Here is a 19,324-nt window from a genome sequence, read left to right on the forward strand (position 1 = left end):
TTGCATGACAGCCCAAGCAAACCACAAACTACTCTGACACCAACTCGCGCCTCTCTTTAAAGGTGCAGTAAGAGATTTCTGAAAAACGCTGTTGAAAGTGGATCGGTTTCTCCCCCATACACAAGTAATGTTGATTTTGAGTGTGTTGCTGGCGACTAACAACCAACTCTTTGCTTGTATATACTCTTGTGTACGGTGATCTTCCTTGTCATTCGTTCGCTATCTTCACTTTATTTTTCGAGAAGCTTTATTTAGCTTCGCTTATGCTATGATACAGACATCCACTCTTGCATTATGGGGGCGGAGCAATCAAGGGTGTGTTTGTTTGGGTTGATTTCAAATACCAACAATGATTCCAACAAGGAAAATGAGGCTTAATAATGGGTTTGATGAGAAATTTCCAAAGTGTATTTTTATATTTTTTCCTTTTGACCTTGCTAAATACAGTGAAGTGCCAGAGTAAGGCTCCAAAACCAGAAATGATCAGAAGTTTTTGTTGAGAACGGAAAGCTCATCTGAGTGTTCATGCTAACACTCATGAACTATAAATCCATACATTTGCATAAACAAACATTTTAGATTTTCAGAACTTTGACTTTACTAACATTCCATGAAATAGCAATCTTCAAAAAGTACAAACATGTTGACTTTTTTGTTGACATGTGAGAAATAAATCATAAAATGTGGTTAGTTTTCTCCTTCCTCCGCTGGGATCAGGAAGTTGTACGGAAACGGCAACAGTTCTGCTGGTCAGCTGTGATACTTGGATCTCTTAGGGCTGCGACTGCGATCTCGTCTGTGGCGTTTGTGATCGCCGTCTCGCTCTCTGCCTCGGTCTCTCTGTTTTTCCTTCTCTCTTTCCTTGTCCTTTGGTCTCTCTCTGTCTCTTGAACGCGACCGCTGTCTGCCTTTATCTTTTTCTCTACGACTCTCATCGCGATCCTAGAAAACAGGAGAAAAAACAAAAACAAATAATGAGGCACGGAAGAGAATAAAGTGACAAAGACAGATTTCATTCAGTACCGATTCGACAGCTAGTCAAAAAACGGTCAATTCCCCCCGAGATTAACACGCTGTGTCCAAATATGTCTTAATTCCTTATTATATAGCAGGCGAAAAAAAAAGTATGTTAGCCGAGTAGCATGTCTGAATTCACAGCAGTAATGAAACTTTCTGAAGTGCGCATCCGATGGACAGGATTGTGAATGGAGGTGAAGCGACACAGCTGAAGTTGGTAGGTCACATGATAATGACAACATGGCAGATCTAGCATCTCCGATTTGCATTCATACACACATTCATAATATACAGAACATACTTTTTGAACGGTCACAAAGTACGTTTCACACCAAATGTGTGCAGTGCCTACAATACAGTACGCCATTTCAGACGCAGCTCAAGTCCATAAAAAATATAGATGAACACTAACATTCCTGTCCTTAATTTGTTAAAGCAACAGTGGTTCACATGTTTGGTGTGTAGCAGGGAAAATCCCATAATAATCACACATAACTAACTTCATAATCATGTATAATTGCAATAGCAAACTAAAATAAGCTTATCAAATTTGATTTAGGAGAAAACACTGTATCTTTTCAACATCAAACAACGTCTACAGTATTTTTGTATATTGCCAAATTGCATGACATGCCCTCATTCTCTAGAGAGCCACTACAACAAATACAGGTTAAACATAACATGGTTTGTGCTGACCACGAGTTCAGTGCAACAAATTACTAGCCAAGCCAAAAAAGAGCAATGATATATTACTTATATTTATAAATGATAAGGATTATGGGCCAGGCAAAGGAATCCAGACACCAATAAGTCACTGCAAATGAACAGTGCAATAATAATAACATAATACGTTTAAACAGAGTGAAAATATTATTTTAAATATTGCAACTGTCCCTTTATTTTTTATTTTTGCAAAGTAATATCAATTAAGATACTGCAGACCTGCATCAATCAGCTGCTTCACACATGCAATCTAATAAACGTTTATATAGGACACATTTAAAAATGTTTCATTTTATATTATTTTTCCTATTGCCGTTTAATCTCATGTTGTGTGCAGCAGATACGAGCCTGTCTCCATCTCAAGGTCTCGAGCTTGTCTTTGCGTTGTTGATTTTGTGCAGGGCAGATGAAGACACAACAAAGATTATTCAATAAAATCTGCTCATGTTTACCATCACTTCATCTCCTGCCTCCTTCTCGTGTCCTGCCTCTGTCTGCTCTTGGGCTGATAGAAGTACTGACTTTGTTGTATAAAAAAAGTAAAGATTATAGAGGCAGAGTCTGAAGAAAAAACAACTGAGAACCACTCAACTATTCAAATCCACAGCATCGTACCTTTGATTTTTTATCCTTGGTCCTTTCGTTGTCTGAGTGTCGTTTCCGGTCTCGCTTCTCTCTGTCGTCCTTCCGCCTGTCGTCCTCCTCTTCGTCCAAGAGAAGCTCATAACGGGAGCTTTAGAAAACAGTTAAGAACTACTTACTTGTGGGAAGATTTCCTATCTATTTTTCAATAACTTAAAACCAAGTGCATTTTAGTCCAGTGAAAAGGTCTTTGTAATGCATTTACACAACATGTTGAATTTTTTGCACAGTTTTAAGCTACTGCTATAAGAAAAGCAGGTTAAGAGGTTAAAACCAGAAGATTACAGCCGCCCTTTATAGTCATTAATGTGTAACGGTTAAATCAATAACATGAGCTCACACTTGTCAGAGTGTGATGTTCTGATGACTAAACCCGTGATTCAAGCCAAACCATCTCTGCACTGGATCTACTGTAAACCTCTTTTGGAGAGTTTGCATAAAATCCAAAGAGTGAAATACAATTGTCCAAGCATGATTTAAGTGTCCAGAGATTATCAGAAGGATACTCCTGCTTGCTTTTGACTTTGTCTTTCAAAGCCAGTTTGGATTTGTTGTCCAGGTCTTTCTCATAGGCCTTAAAGTCATCTTTGGTGTACTTCCCACCTAGAAATGAAACATGCTGACAATAAATATATCATATACTGTGTATATTACTTCAGTTTAGTTGTATTCATTGTTTTGCATTTATTAACATGGACATTTAACATTGCAGATAAACAACAATAACTGAGCAGCACCACAAAAAAAAAAAGTGCATATCAAAAAAACAGGCGGATATATTTTTTATTAAATTACATTTACATTTATTAATTTAGCAGACGCTTTTATCCAAAGCGACTTACAAATGAGAACAATAGAAGCAGTGAAACTAACAGTATGACAACAATATGCAAGTGCTATGACCCTTCTCAGTTTAGTCTAACGCGGTACATGTTAATTTATTTATTTATTTATTTTTTATCCGATAAGACAAACTATGATGGAAAATGTTTGATGCGATATTCCAATTTTGCACAACTTTAAATGGAAACATAGCAAATAATTACATTTCTATTATTTAACAGGGTATGCGTTTAATAAGCAGGGACAGACTTACCTTTGCCTTTCCATTTGATTTTAGACACAGACTGGCTGAAGTCCACATGAATGCGACGGTCATCTATCAGGACGTTGTCCATTTTGAAGTACGCTTTTTCACAGTCCTCCTCCTTATCAAATAATACACAAATGCATTGATTATTCCAAAATGGCTCGCAATGTAAATGCCCTGAATGAACATTTTGATGACCTCCCTGAGAAACTCACTTAATTCATTTACAAGGCCATTCGACACACAATAAACCCTTTTAAGAGTGATTCAAGACTCAACTTCTTAAAAAGCAAAGATATGGCAGATTTACAGAACAGAGACCTTTTAAGTTTGCTTAAAAGTGTACAGTAGCTGTGGAGGACTATTCATTGATGAAGCAACCTCGAGTCAAAACAACCGCACAAATTCTGAGATGTTTATATCGTATCTACAGCGGATGTGAGTGGTGTGACAACACAACAAAATCAAAGAGAACCCATTATAATCAGTGGTACTGTCTACACTGGACAGGGCGCGATGAGAGAGACAGCAAAGTCATTTGGATCTTGTTCAGTGTAGACATCGCGTACACATGATTTAATCTAACTTGATTTCATTAGAAACTTTACAAACCTTGTCAAACTCGATGAATGCATAGCACAGAGATTCTCCTGTTTTCCAGTCTCTGATGATCTCACAACTGCAAATAAACATTACCATGTTAGATCAAATCAGATAACATACAGTACATGCATCTACACACATATTTGCCTAACAGAAGAGACTAGAACTTTGATTTGTCCTTATGACTTTCACACACTGATGCCCCTGAACAGCATTACAGTAAGATTCAGGCCCAGGCTATGGTCGGAACTGAATACTAGCATACTGTTAATTTCACACAGGATATCCGACTATAAAACAATTATGTGAACCAATACGCAAAGATAAGCACTTCAAACAGCAGAGGATGTTACATTAGTGGTTTTGTTTTCACAGTGTGCTAGGTTGCATAACGCACATTTGCGCATTCCCTGCATACAGAAAATACTGTGTGTGCTATACATACTGCCTGCTGCTAAAATAGTCCTAGATGAATGTATTGCAGGCTTAACCCTCAGCCCCCTCTCAATCAAAAGAAAAAAGAAAAATTATGTACATAATTAAAATATATATATATATATACAGTGAGGAAAATAAGTATTTGAACACCCTTCTATTTTGCAAGTTCTCCCACTTAGAAATCATGGAGGGGTCTGAAATTGTCATCGTAGGTGCATGTCCACTGTGAGAGACATAATCTAAAAAAAAAAATCCAGAAATCACAATGTATGATTTTTTAACTATTTATTTGTATGATACAGCTGCAAATAAGTATTTGAAGACCTGAGAAAATCAATGTTAATATTTGGTACAGTAGCCTTTGTTTGCAATTACAGAGGTCAAACGTTTCCTGTAGTTTTTCACCAGGTTTGCACACACTGCAGGAGGGATTTTGGCCCACTCCTCCACACAGATCTTCTCTAGATCAGTCAGGTTTCTGGGCTGTCGCTGAGAAACACGGAGTTTGAGCTCCCTCCAAAGATTCTCTATTGGGTTTAGGTCTGGAGACTGACTAGGCCACGGCAGAACCTTGATATGCTTCTTACAGAGCCACTCCTTGGTTATCCTGGCTGTGTGCTTCGGGTCATTGTCATGTTGGAAGACCCAGCCTCGACCCATCTTCAATGCTCTAACTGAGGGAAGGAGGTTGTTCCCCAAAATCTCGCAATACATGGCCCCGGTCATCCTCTCCTTAATACAGTGCAGTCGCCCTGTCCCATGTGCAGAAAAACACCCCCAAAGCATGATGCTACCACCCCCATGCTTCACAGTAGGGATGGTGTTCTTGGGATGGTACTCATCATTCTTCTTCCTCCAAACACGTTTAGTGGAATTATGACCAAAAAGTTCTATTTTGGTCTCATCTGACCACATGACTTTCTCCCATGACTCCTCTGGATCATCCAAATGGTCATTGGCAAACTTAAGACGGGCCTTGACATGTGCTGGTTTAAGCAGGGGAACCTTCCGTGCCATGCATGATTTCAAACCATGACGTCTTAGTGTATTACCAACAGTAACCTTGGAAACGGTGGTCCCAGCTCTTTTCAGGTCATTGACCAGCTCCTCCCGTGTAGTTCTGGGCTGATTTCTCACCTTTCTTAGGATCATTGAGACCCCACGAGGTGAGATCTTGCATGGAGCTTGGTGAGATCCGAGGGAGATTGACAGTCATGTTTAGCTTCTTCCATTTTCTAATGATTGCTCCAACAGTGGACCTTTTTTCACCAAGCTGCTTGGCAATTTCCCCGTAGCCCTTTCCAGCCTTGTGGAGGTGTACAATTTTGTCTCTAGTGTCTTTGGACAGCTCTTTGGTCTTGGCCATGTTAGTAGTTGGATTCTTACTGATTGTATGGGGTGGACAGCTGTCTTTATGCAGCTAACGACCTCAAACAGGTGCATCTAATTTAGGATAATAAATGGAGTGGAGGTGGACATTTTAAAGGCAGACTAACAGGTCTTTGAGGGTCAGAATTCTAGCTGATAGACAGGTGTTCAAATACTTATTTGCAGCTGTATCATACAAATAAATAGTTAAAAAATCATACATTGTGATTTTTTTAATTTATTTTTTAGATTATGTCTCTCACAGTGGACATGCACCTACGATGACAATTTCAGACCCCTCCATGATTTCCAAGTGGGAGAACTTGCAAAATAGCAGGGTGTTCAAATACTTATTTTCCTCACTGTATATAAAAAAAAATAGAAATACATAAACACATGGCATAGTCAAAATAAAACAAAGACTTTTACTGTGTTTATTCACTTCAAATCTGTAATAGCAAAGTTATGCAAACACATAGTTAATACTCACTATTAACTAGTTTCTTATTATCATGGATATTACTAGGATATTGCCTGTTTATTAGTACTTATAAAGCACAAATTAAAGGAATAGTTCACCCAAAAATGAAAATTCTGTCATTAATTAGTCACCGTCATGTCGTTCCAAACCCATAAGACTTTCGTTCATCTTCAGAACAGAAATGAAGATCTTTTTGATGAAATCGGAGAGCTTTCTGTCCCTCCATTACCTAAACAACTACCACTTTGATGCTTCAAAAAGTTCATTAAAACTAAATCCATATGAATTGAGCGGTTTAGTCCAAATTTTCTTAAGAGACACAATTGCTTTATACAATAACAATTTAATCCACATATAAACATTGATCAGTGAACAAACAGAAGCTCAACCAAATCTCCTTGAAGTGCAAGAACAAACCTGAAGCTGAAGCTCAAACGTGCTGCGTAACACGAGAATGAACCTCATTGGTTCTTGAGGAAGCTCAAACGTGCTGCGTTTGAAAATGGTCTTTCTTTGTTGTACCATGGATGCAAATGGATCCAAAAAATTCCAGTCTCAGCAGAAAACGCTTGATAATTTTTTTTCTTCAAAGAAAATTAAAGAGACAGAGGACGGCGAATGCGCTGGAGAACCCCAGCTAAGCACGTCAAATATGGCGGAAAAGACTCAAAGAATCAAAAAGTGTCACGGAAAAGCGAAAATTCGAGACTCAGAGGCTGTCGGACTTTGATTGGCTTTTGTATGAAGAGGAGGAGGATGCGAAACCTAGCTTAGCAGGTCAAACGGACTTTGTATCAGGGTCTCGCAGTTTCAAACGTCAAAAGCTTACAGCGCACTCAAACAGCAAACGACATGCAGCTTGTTGTGATAGTATGATCATGGCTTTAAGCAAAGACCCCGAGGAATCTGCGATCGCAAAAGGGTTTCAAACTGAAAATAAAAAAGAATGACAACGCAGAGAGATGAGAGCTTTCTGTGAAAATTAATACAGCATATTATATCGCAAAGGAGGAATTGAGTTTCATTCAGATGAAGCCACTGATTCTGCTGAAGAAACAAAATGGTCTGGACATTTCCCCAACGTATGATAATGATGTCCGTTGTGCTGAACTCATTTCAAACATTGCTGCAGATTTACAGGACATAGAGACAAATAAAGTGAAAGAGTCATGATTGATGGTGCAACAGATTCTTCTGTGACTATCTATTTCAGGTATTCACATGATGGGTTACCAGTAAATCATTTAGCTTATGTCTCTGTTACAGAGCTGCCACATGCTCATGCTGATGGTGTAACTGACTGCATTCAATCCTCAAAGTCAAAATTTGGATTAGATGACTGAGGGCAAAGGCTTGTTGGATTTTGTGTTGATGGTGCAAACGTGAACATGGGCCAAACAGCTGATGTTGTTGCAAAACTGAGAGTGGACAATCCGAAACTGATAGACATTCACTGTTTGGCTCACAGGCTGGAGCTGGCACTACTTGGGGTTTTGAAAGAGGTGGGCAAAGTGAATCGTGTAAATGACACCTTGCACTTGATTTGGAAAACCTACCATTTCAGCCCAAAGAGCAAAAGAGAACTTAAGATAGTTCGTGAAGAATCTACGTCTTACAAACCAAAGCCAGTGAAAGGAATATGTTGGGTGCCTCATTTAGACAGCGCACTGAAGTCGGGGTGTGCCGTTTTCAGAATTGGTGATGGCGGTTATGACGTGAGTCAAATGTGACGGTTCGTAACATAACCGTCATCGGGGGGGGTTGCGACGTTCGTCTGTTATAGGGCAACTTAGTTTGAATAAAATTAATATTTGTGTAGTGTTCAATGTTGTTATCAATAGAGATATGCGGATGGGGTATTAGTTCATCCGCAACCGCATCACAAAACTCATCATCCGCACCAACGTTTTTGACCAGATTTCAAAGCCGCACCCGCCCGCCATCCGCTGATTGTTTTGCGGTCTATGGACGATGCAATGCTCTGCTGATGCGAGCCGCAAGAAAGCCCTTGTCTGTTCTAGAAAGGATGCAGCAAAGATATTTAATGCTAATGTATGAGGCATAGGCCTACGCTGAGTTTCATTCATTTACGATGAGATGCGCTCTAGCAATGCAATGCAAGTGAATGCGGCGCGCCGGCGCCTCCATGTCACGGTTATTATATTGTCTGCTATATTTGCTTTTTATTTATTAAATACATGCAATTGGTTGATGAAACATTTATTAAAATTAAGATACAATTTGTACAAAACGAAATTCGCTTTAAAGAAAGGCTTTCTACAAAGCAAAACTTAATGAAGTGGTAAAAATCATGTCTGACGATTTACAAAACAAAACTTCATTAAGTGGTAAAAACCATTTCTCCCGATTGCAAATGTTCATTGCTAATGTTTATTATTGCAAATGTTTTTCATTTGTTTAATAAATCTCATAATGATGGCACATCACTATATCATAGCTTTTATTTCTATCTCAAATGATTGGCGGTCGGTCAGGGGGTACTTGGCAAAGAATCAATACAGTTGGAAACGACGTAGACCAATAATAACACAGACTGTTAACAATTGTTTTTAATTAGTATTTAAACATTCTCTATGATAAAAAATGTTATTAAAAAATATTTTAATAACATGGTTTTGGTGGTTATAGAGTTCTAATGACGGTGTTCAACTATAACCGTCAGTCTCACGGTTATATACTAACCGTCACACCCCTACACTGAAGGTTTTCCTGAGAGAAAAATATGATCTAAGCCAAGATGGGCAGTACGCAGCTGTTGCCATTCACATGGAGAATTTGGCCCAAACCAGTCACAATGCTGACATTGCTGGCAGAGGGGAAAGGGTTTTCAAAACCCATTTGTTGCATTTAGTCATTTCCTGGCTGATGTGCTGCAGGAGAACATTAAGCCACATTAAGCCAGACTATACAGAAAGCAGACCTCAGTGCTGTTGCTGCAGTTGAGAGCTGTTTTACCAGTCTTGACTACATGAAAACAAACCCTCTCCCAGATGGCAAGCTGGATATTTTCATCAAACTGTGTCTGGAAAAGCAAACTGGTGCTAACGACAACTTTTCAGGGCACTGACATGAATGAACCTCATTGGTTCTTGCATGAGCTTCCGTTTACCACAACTGCTGTGCGAGTTGATGAATGTTTATATGTGAATAAAAGCCTAAATTCAATCTGTTCATCATATAAAGCGATCGAGTCTCTTCAGAAAATCTGGACTAAACCACTCAATTCATATGGATTAGTTTCATGATCTCTTAATTAACTTTTTTAAGCGTCAAAGTGGTAGTTGCGTAGCTGTCATAGGAGCGACAGAAAGCTCTCAGATTTCATAAAAAAAATATCTTCATTTGTGTTTCTCGAAGATGAACAAAAGTCTTACAGAATTTTCATTTTTGGGTGAAGTATACCTTTAATGTCTTATTCTGCATGACCATATTCTACATCTCTTAATCCTACCCAATACCTAAACTACTTAACTACCTTAATAACTATTAATAAGTAGTAATTAGGAGTTTAATGAGTTAAAAGTCATTGTTAATAGTGAGTATTGAACCCTTATCTAAAGTGTGACCAATATTATTTACGATATTTATATTATATATAGACAAAAGGTTTAATTTTAATGACAGATCACTCATGTGTAAAACAAGAAAAGCACCACTAGCTAAGACCTTAGTTAAGTGCTTTAAGAGCTCAAAAGGTAAAAGTCCTTGGATCAACCCTTGCAGAGGTTCAAAAATTTAATCTTTCGGTTCCCAGCCCTAAACTTCACTCACAATGTTTAACCACAACGACGAGTGTCTGACTATCATTGGAACTAATACAGCAGTAAAATATTCTACTATCTCACCATTTAATGGAGCCGAAACGTGAGAAGATGATCTCTAGATCTTCATCTGTGGTCACAGGATTCAGTTTACACACAAACAGCACGTTCTCTGGAGGTTTAACTTCTGCATCTGGCAGATCACCCACCTTTCAACAAGCAAACATTCACATGTTCACATAGTTAACAGCATCTTCATGTGAGGTGATGAGTAAAAGATGTCTAGAGTGAGTCATGTTCATGTGGAAGTGATGAACTTTACCATCTCTAGTAAAATGGCTTGCGTCTTTGCTTCCTTGTCTTTTATCAGTTCATCCAGCTGCTCAGCATCTCCGTCAACATCGTTTATGGCCTCATCTGCTCCAATCCGACCACTCTAAAACATGAACAAGCATGGATTATTCAATCTAATATCAATAACAAGGCACATTTAAAAAAACAAAAACACATCACCTGCTCTTTCTGATTTGAATAGCACCCCCCACACACACACACACTTAACACTGCAATAATAATAATTCATATTTTTATATTGGCATTAAATCACTACATTTAAAGGGTTTAGAAGTGAACATCTAACCTGAAGTTTAATAATCAACCTAGTATTTTAAATGTTTTACACATAGTAAAATTACATAATTAAATAATCAGTTCATGCATTTCCAAGGAACTGAACCCATTGCTTATTTTATAATACTTAAAGTGTCTTTATTATGTTATTTTAAAGGCTCCTCATTTTGTTTTGGAGTCTCCTACAACATGTTTACATGCATTCAAGGTCAAAAAACACTTTAAATTTCATCATAATCATCATAATTTAATCATGTTCACTGACTGCAGCGTCACATTTCTTCTCCCAGTGTCTGAAACAGAAAGGAGGGGTTTAGAGAGAGAACGGAGAGCCTCCTCCGCTCTGATTGGTCAGATGGTGTTGTTCACAGGCAGCCAATGAAGACCACAGGCTGTCATTATGCAAATTTGTTACCAAGTAGAAGGTTCAAGCAGAAAAAGTAAAACTGGAATTACTGACTCGTTTCATGCACTTCAGAATCGGTTCAATAGCTATTTATCAGCATTTTCTTTCATCTTTGAAACTTTGGGGAGGAAAAAAAATGAATCATCAAGCTATTTTGAAACACATGATCCTTTTCTTTTAGTGTGGCTCATACCCAAAATAAAAAACATAAATTTATTTCCAAACTGTATTCATTATTCATGGGAAGGAGGTAGACCAACAACTAACCTATGATGACCAAAAATATTTATAATTGTAAAAAACATGAAAATAAACTAAACCCGGAATGTTACAGTCACGTCACGCACTGTGGAAATCAAGCAATCAAATCAAAACCTTGTGATTGAAATTTAACTGAACTGGGAAATCATTGTTTACTTATAGCGGACTCTGCATGCTAAGTTTATCATTAACATTTTTACAAACTAAGTTGGCATAAATCTGCCACCTCGCAGTATTGTAATTTGGTGAGTTTGAATGAAGACACTCACATCCAGCTGCTCTTTAGTGGGTTCAGGCGATCGGTCTGGAACCGGGAGGCCCGCGGGATCATCAAACGGGTCATCCAGAATCACTGTGTGATTAATCCTGCAACCACAATGCAGCCCAAACTTAGCAGGCACAAACACTGATGTTTAGTCTACAGCCCTTATGTCTATGAATCTGAACTACCCAAACCTCAGAACTGAGGCAATCTAAAGTGTGGGAAGTTTTGTACTGACTAAAACATGTGAAACAAACTCTTATAATTGAGCTTCTTCTTCATGAAGACTCCAGCTCTGCTCACAGTACTGAGTGCTGAAATAACAGCTGATATAACATTTGGGACTTCTCATTGTTGGCATCACTCCAGTTGTCTATGTTTGTGCCTTCCAGACACGGTCAGTCAAAGGGATTTTTAGTTGGTGGCAACAAGTCCTTTTGAGTCGTTGAAGCATTCAACTGATTTGTTCAAAAACACTGATTCATTCTGGAACGCCACTACTGCGTGTTGTTTGGAGACATCATGCAACCACACCTTGGTTAACCTCAAATTCAAGGACCTTTCAAGGACTTTCCAGATCCAATACCCTCAAATTCAAGGACCTAACCCTCTGGTCCTCTTCATTTAGGGGTCACACTTGGCTCCATCGCAGTCAAAAGTGACCAAAGCCTTGAAATGTAACTTCTTTTTTTTCCAGGAAAACCAATGTAATATATTTTTGTTCAATAATATTTTTTGATTATTTAGAATTTTAAAGGGATTTTATGATACTATGCAATATTTATACAATTTTTATGAGCTATTTTTTTCCATTAGAACTAATATATATTGTTTTATTTTATTATTTTTTCCAATAAATTCAATATTTCACATTAAAATAGAGTAAAGGCCTTTATAATCCATTTTTTGAAAAAGTGAAAAGTGGCATCTGGAGGTGTTAAAAAAATAAAAACTTGTGTAATGTCCTGTAAGCAACTGTATAGCTCCCAATATAAAGGCTAGGATAGCTTGAGGGCTGCACGATATTGAAGAAATATTCGATATGCGATACGATAATGCTTAAAGTGTGTAAAATAAACTTAAATTATCTTTAAAATATCTTTAAAATTCTATAACCAACATACAACAACAACAACCTTTATTTATAAAGCACATTTAACACAATACAAATTGATCCAAAGTGCTGTACATAGTGCATAGCAGGACTACACTATAAAAAACAACAATTACAAGTTTCCAAAAGCTAAAGAATAAAAATGTGTTTTCAGAGTAGATTTAAAAATGTCCAATGAAGGAGCAGACCTATACGGAGCCCCTAAAGGGACGTGGTGGTGGAAATTTTTTTAGGTTGGGAGATATTTTTAAAAAAAAAATCTTTTGCGTTCCCCCGAGAAACTTTGCGTTCCCACGCAAAACCTGTTTTGAGCTCGGACAGACACTTCCTGTTTAATGTCCCGCTGGCAGTGTTTCAGAGCTCCGTACGTTAATGGATCGTTTCATAGTGTTTGAACTTGGACTCAAATATAAAGAAATGCGGTCAGTGCTTATAAGGAGTTCAGTGAAGTTGGCAATATTCACATAGGCTATTCGAACTTCCCTATTCTTGAGCTAAACGTTGTTAAAACACAAACAACACCTATTTACAATCACAGTAACCTAGACAACGAGCTACAACCCGATTCTCATCAAGACGAGCTTTATAAGGCTAAATTGATCTCTATGAGCAGGCGGCTGAGAGGGACCGTCTGCAAAATGCAATATAACCCAAAAACGACTACAGCATCAACTCACAGTCAAATAGTCATTAACTTCAATGTTACAAACTGTAGTGCCACCCAATTCAGTTTACACATCAATGGTGACCCACTGGTCATACTACACTGCTTTTGCACATTTTATATTATGAAAAATATTCAATAACGTCACTGTAACACACCAAATTTAGTTCACACATGACACATCACTGCTCTAATGTTGCAACAGTTAGTTTGGGAAGTAATTGCACATAAAAATAAGTAGGCCTATTCTTTACACAAATGATATTGGTACTGTAGGCTACGCAGCTTTTGCATTATATTTGCTTACTGAATTTGATGGCATTACACTGTACACTGTATGTAAGCCTACACTTCACACAGTGTGAAGTTATTTAATATTTATTTCTAAAAAGGTACAGTGTGTCACAGTGAAGCTATTGAATATGTTTAATAATAGGCTATAAAATGTGCAGAAGGGTTTTGAGATTTGCCCTTTACAGACGGCCCCTTATTTGGACTTGTCTCTCATTCGTCTGGTTAGAGAAATGAATATTAGCATATAAAGCTCGTCTTGATGAGAATTGGGTTGTAGCTCGTTGTCTAGGTTACTGTGATTGTAAATAGGTGTTGTTTGTGTTTTAACAACGTTTAGCTCAAGAATAGGGAAGTTCGAATAGCCTATGTGAATATTGCCAACTTCACTGAACTCCTTATAAGCACTGACCGCATTTCTTATATTTGAGTCCAAGTTCAAACACTATGAAACGCTCCATTAACGTACGGAGCTCTGAAACACTGCCAGCGGGACATTAAACAGGAAGTGTCTGTCCGAGCTCAAAACAGGTTTTGCGTGGGAACAAAAAATCTCCCATCCTAAAAAAAATTCCACCACCACGTCCCTTTAGGGGCTCCGTAGACCTCACATGATAAGGGAGACGAGTCCAAAGCTTGGGCCAACCACAGAAAAGGCCCGATCACCCTTTAATTTGTAGCGACATCGTGACACATTTAAAAGCAAGTGATTTGAAGATCTAAGTGCCCTAGCAGGACAGTGTGGCACAATAAGATCACAAATATACCTTGGTGCACAGCCAGACAACGCCTTATAAACAAACATAAGGATCTTAAAATCAACTCTAAACTTAATGGGAAGCCAGTGCAGCGATGCCAAAACAGGAGAAATATGATCCCTCTTTCTAGACCCAGTCAAAAGTCTCGCAGCTGCATTTTGAACGATTTGTAATCGAGATAGTGGAGATTGAGGAAGACCACAATAAAGAGAGTTGCAATAGTCTAATCGTGATGTTACAAATGCATGAAATGCAACTTCTAAATCTTTGCTTGCTTTCACATTCGTGTTTCACATTCTTTTTGTGAATTTTAACATCAGTGTAAACCACAGGGTTTCAGGTTATCCTACATCAGGTTTATTTAACAACAGAAACTGAATAATCAAATGTAAAAAATAAAACACTGCTTAGTTTTCACTGTATGAATTACATATATACTGATTATTATTAAAGCTATAAAAGTTATTCAGCCGAGAGATTGATTTTCTCTGTCTTTTGTTCATGACTCCAGTTGCGATATGCATATCGTGATATATACATTTGCGATATTTTGATAATTTTGATATATTGTGCAGCCCTACTTGAGGGGGAGTAAATCATGGGCTAACTTTCATTTTAAAGTGAACTACTCCTTTAACGTAACGCGTAAATGCCCGTAACTAACCGAAATTGAGCAAGCTAGTATGCATAGGCCACGAAGTGTTGGTGAAGTAACACATTGGCAGACCAGAGGGAATAATATGGACTTGCATAAAAATAAATTCAAGCACTTTTGTATCTATTATGTTTGTGTTCAAAAACTTTCCAGGGCCTTTTTTTCAGATTCACAAACTTTCGAGGATTTCAAGGACCCGTGGGAACCCTGTGCAACATTTAATTCGTAAAAAAAAAAACATTAATTTGCTTGGAGCAAAAACAGTAAATGCAACATTGTGTTTATAATGAAATAAAACCTTCCCCGATATTAACATATCGTTTATTGAACTGCTATATAAAAGCAATGTCACATTTCAAACTCATGCTGTAGGTTGAAAACCAAGACTAACTTGTGAAACATGTTTAATACTCGGAACAAAAGCATTCTTGTTCATGTGATAATGCTTTATTTATTTTTTTAATACATGAAAAACATCACACAGATTCTTCCAATTTGGGTGAAGACACATACAAATAGCTGAATCATGGTTTTGAATCTTTCACTGAAATAGACACTTTAAATGATTCACAGAAACAAACTTACCAACTCAAACACCATTTCATCAACTGAAGTTTATATCAGAGATCCTTATTATCTTATACTCGCAAAACTAGTCTAATGGCATTGCCGATGCGCACAATATTGCTACATTTTAAATCAAAGTGACTTGTCTTTGCTTTCTTGTTTTAGTCATTTAATATGTTTAAATTTACTAAAATCACATTTGTAATTGTACTCTGGACAAGAACAACCTTGGAAGAGACCAGCTAACCGGCAATGAAAAGCGATCAAGCAGCATTTGTTTGGTTTTTGACTTCTTGTGTCATTTAGAGGAGAAAATAAATAATACCAAAATAATGGAACAAATTAATCTGAATTATTTCACAGATATTTCTCAGTATAACTAGTTAACTTGCTGCTAAGCGCCTAAAACTCAGTATCTTCCAAAGATCTGAAGCCACTAACCTGGCATTTTCCAACAGGAAAACATCCACTACATTTACAAGTACACCAATAATCTGGTACTTAAGGACTAAATCGCAGTAAGATGTATAAATGACACGAGCAAAACTCTTCACTCACATTTACATGCGATTTTCATTATATTCTGATTATTCACTAAGAAGTGTGGTTATTTTTACTGCCTTTCTACAAATGGTGAACTCACATACAGTAGGTGTGTTACTGGTCCTCGTTTTAATCCACTTTCATCAAATGCAAAACACATTTGACGTACTGGAAGGTTATTCTGCGGCGTGATGAACACTGCAATGCCGCTGTAACTGGGTTTGCCTACGCTTCATTGCTTTCTTCACAGTCTCTGGATGACGAAACGGAGCAGAGACTGCGAGTTGCATCAACAGAGTTTAGCGACTCAAGAGTGGAGGGAAAACTTCAGAAGAATGTCACAGAGTTCGTTCATGAAGTTGTGTGAAAAACACACGGCATCCGCGTACATCTAAGCACATGCGCACATACCGTTTACTCAAAGTATTGTGTTTACGTGAGGTAATGTTTAAATGCAATATTTCCAAAATCCCATTATAATCGCATGTAAACGCACTTACTGACTTGCTCTACTTGACTTTACATGGGGAAAACATTACTTGTTCTCATCAGCTGTACGCTGCACTCTTGAATTATTCAATATTGATGATTCTGCACACCGGTTATCATACACTTACAAAAATATTTGGTAATGTGGTCTTTCTCTCTCTCTCTCAAAACACTTTGTCCTACCTGATGTCCTGAAAGGGGATGAAGTCAGTGTCAACAAAGGTCTCGTTGATTTTAGAGAGCACGTCCATGCCCTCTGTGACCTCTCCAAACACAGTGTGAACACCATCCAAATAATCCAGATTCTCACTTGTGGTGATCAGGAACTGGGAGCCAAAAGAAAAGGTCACACACTCAAACACTGACAATGATATCCACATGTTGACATAACACTGTGTATTAGATATATGTGCACAATTAACCTGAGAGCCATGCTGGTCGGTGCCGTTGTTCACCATAGACACCGTCCCTTTCTTTCTGTGCTTGATCCTGGGCACCTTCTCGGATTCAAAGAAGCGTGCCTGATCGCCATACAGTTTACTGCAAACACACAGACATCACCATCACACAACACGTGTATTCGGTCAGCACAAAAACACAATAACATGAACCTGATTCTTACCAGAACACAGACTCTCCTCCTCGGCCCGTGCCGGTGGGGTCTCCCGTCTGAACGATGAAGTCTCTCTGGAGCGGGTCAAGAACACATGCAACATGTACTGCCAACAGTCAATAGCAGTGATAACTACAGTAGAAATATTAATTTGCATATCCTACAGTAATCATTAAAATTTTGCCTTGAATTTATGAGATAAATGTGATTCTATGAAAACAATGTAACTTTCAGAACTGAAAGCTTTTTGAATCTCCAGTCAACCAGTCTCCATTTCTTATAACGTTAATGGTTTCATAGGAAATAAAACAAAAATATAAATGGACATTAAGGATAATACCATTTTGAACAATATAATAACGCACACAAAATGCACTCTTCAGTGCACACAGAATGTAAGACATACATTACCTGAACATTGTGAATCAGACAATAGTTGTAATATTTGATTTTGCACAGTTTCAGGAAGTTCAGCGAGGCTGAAATATTAGAAGCACAATTCTGGTTATCAGATATATTACATATCATGCTATCATGTAGTTGTTTAGTACTCTTCTAGCGAAACATTAAATAATATAACAACTAGAATTCTGGTTGTACATGCAAATAAACATGTTTATCAAGTAACGTTAAAAAGTTCCTACAGAGATGTCTTATATTTATCACGACGTTTTGTTGATTGTATTAAAAAAACTAGCATTTAGTGCAATCTTGCTTACAGTGCAAATACGTTTACACCCGTCGCCTGTCATTAATGTTATTATTAATTACCTTTCGGTCTCTCTTCTGTGTATAAATCAATCACGATATCTCCTAACGTTGTTTCCAATAACACCGCCATGTCGTTTCAATATCATCGACATGCGCCGGACAGACACCGCGCATGCGCACTGAGAAGAGTCGCAGATATAACGTCACATGTTTGATACAGGCGGCAGGAGCTCTCAACTAGAATTATAAATTATCTCTAAAAGATGTTATATGTTCTTTCACACACAGAAGCAAAATGTTTGAATATGTGGTGAACTTCTACATCTTGCATGGTAAATATTACATTCATAAACAGAAATTTGCAAAATGCATACCTAAATGTAATTTATTCTTAACTAATGTAGCTAATGAAAGTGTTTCCCATAAACTAATGGTCTTTATAGCTTACCTATTTGTACTAAACTTAATAACAGATACAAATTTTATATTTGTTTGAAAGCTGCAGAAAAAAAAATGGTAGCCTATTTGTTGGAAAGTTTGCATGTAGACTGTGCGAAATTTAACTTATAGGTTGATATACAAATACTTAAATACACCTACTTTTTTAATACTGTTATTATACTTTAAATAAACAATGAAAAAATCTGGAAGGGTTTTATCAACTATAAATGTAGACACATCTTTCCACAGCCTTCAACCAGAAACACTGAAGAAGAGACTGTGCTATTCGTATCACATAGAAAGGAACTTATTCTTTCAGTCTTTTAAGACTTCATAGTTTTAAGACTTTACTTTAAGACTTCACAGTCTTCTTAGCTGTGTAAATCGTATTTTATAATAAATGAGGCAGGATGAGGGAATCTGGAGATCAGTGCCACTGTGGTGAACAGGATTATTCTAGATTGATTTATTAATTTAGTAGTTACACTTACATACATGTAGGCCTATATGAATAGCAAAAATGTAAAAAAAAAAAAAAGTTATAACAGTATTCTTTCTTTTTTTTTGAGGGATCTTAGTAAAACACAAATAAAATGTTTTCTGAACACACACAAAAGAGGTTTTTTATTTTTATTTATTGAAATAAATGACTCAAAAACATTGATTCCAGCATACCAGCATACAACAGCAATGCTTCACAAGACAAATATTTACAAACCTTTAAACAAATTAACAAGTCATAAAAAATAAAATAAAACTAATAATAAAACAAAAA

General features: G+C 37.3%; 1 protein-coding gene across 2 annotated transcripts; it reads right to left on the reverse strand.

Moving 5' to 3' along the window:
• Nucleotides 1–385: 385 nt before the first annotated feature.
• On the reverse strand, nucleotides 386–18,295 carry ppil4 (peptidylprolyl isomerase (cyclophilin)-like 4). 2 transcript variants are annotated; one of them, XM_084090343.1, is made up of 14 exons: nucleotides 18,169–18,295; nucleotides 17,809–17,876; nucleotides 17,407–17,471; nucleotides 17,207–17,324; nucleotides 16,968–17,110; nucleotides 11,711–11,807; nucleotides 10,467–10,580; nucleotides 10,229–10,353; nucleotides 4,085–4,151; nucleotides 3,479–3,590; nucleotides 2,889–2,985; nucleotides 2,356–2,473; nucleotides 2,193–2,261; nucleotides 386–942 (listed from the first exon to the last, which is right to left on the reverse strand). In XM_084090343.1, exons 1-14 carry the CDS (start codon nucleotides 18,236–18,238, stop codon nucleotides 751–753), a joined length of 1,455 nt encoding a protein of 484 aa, XP_083946469.1. In that variant the 5' UTR covers nucleotides 18,239–18,295; the 3' UTR covers nucleotides 386–750. The 2 variants fall into 2 exon arrangements, with proteins under 2 accessions (XP_083946469.1, XP_083946470.1); XM_084090344.1 differs by lacking the exon at nucleotides 2,193–2,261.
• Between the last annotated feature and the right edge of the window lie 1,029 nt (nucleotides 18,296–19,324).

Source organism: Abramis brama, assembly GCF_963993115.1.
Source record: "Abramis brama genome assembly, chromosome: 18".
Classification (NCBI taxonomy): Eukaryota; Metazoa; Chordata; class Actinopteri; order Cypriniformes; family Leuciscidae; genus Abramis; species Abramis brama.

Bases quoted from the DNA above. Each gene is read 5' to 3' on its own strand.
- ppil4 (XM_084090343.1), bottom strand. From the start codon at position 18,238: ATGGCGGTGTTATTGGAAACAACGTTAGGAGATATCGTGATTGATTTA. The intron at 4,152-10,228 runs GTGAGATAGTAG...GTTTATTTGCAG, and splicing joins CGTTTCGGCTCCATTAAATG to TTGTGAGATCATCAGAGACT. The intron at 3,591-4,084 runs GTTTGTAAAGTT...TTATTTGATAAG, and splicing joins CATTCATCGAGTTTGACAAG to GAGGAGGACTGTGAAAAAGC.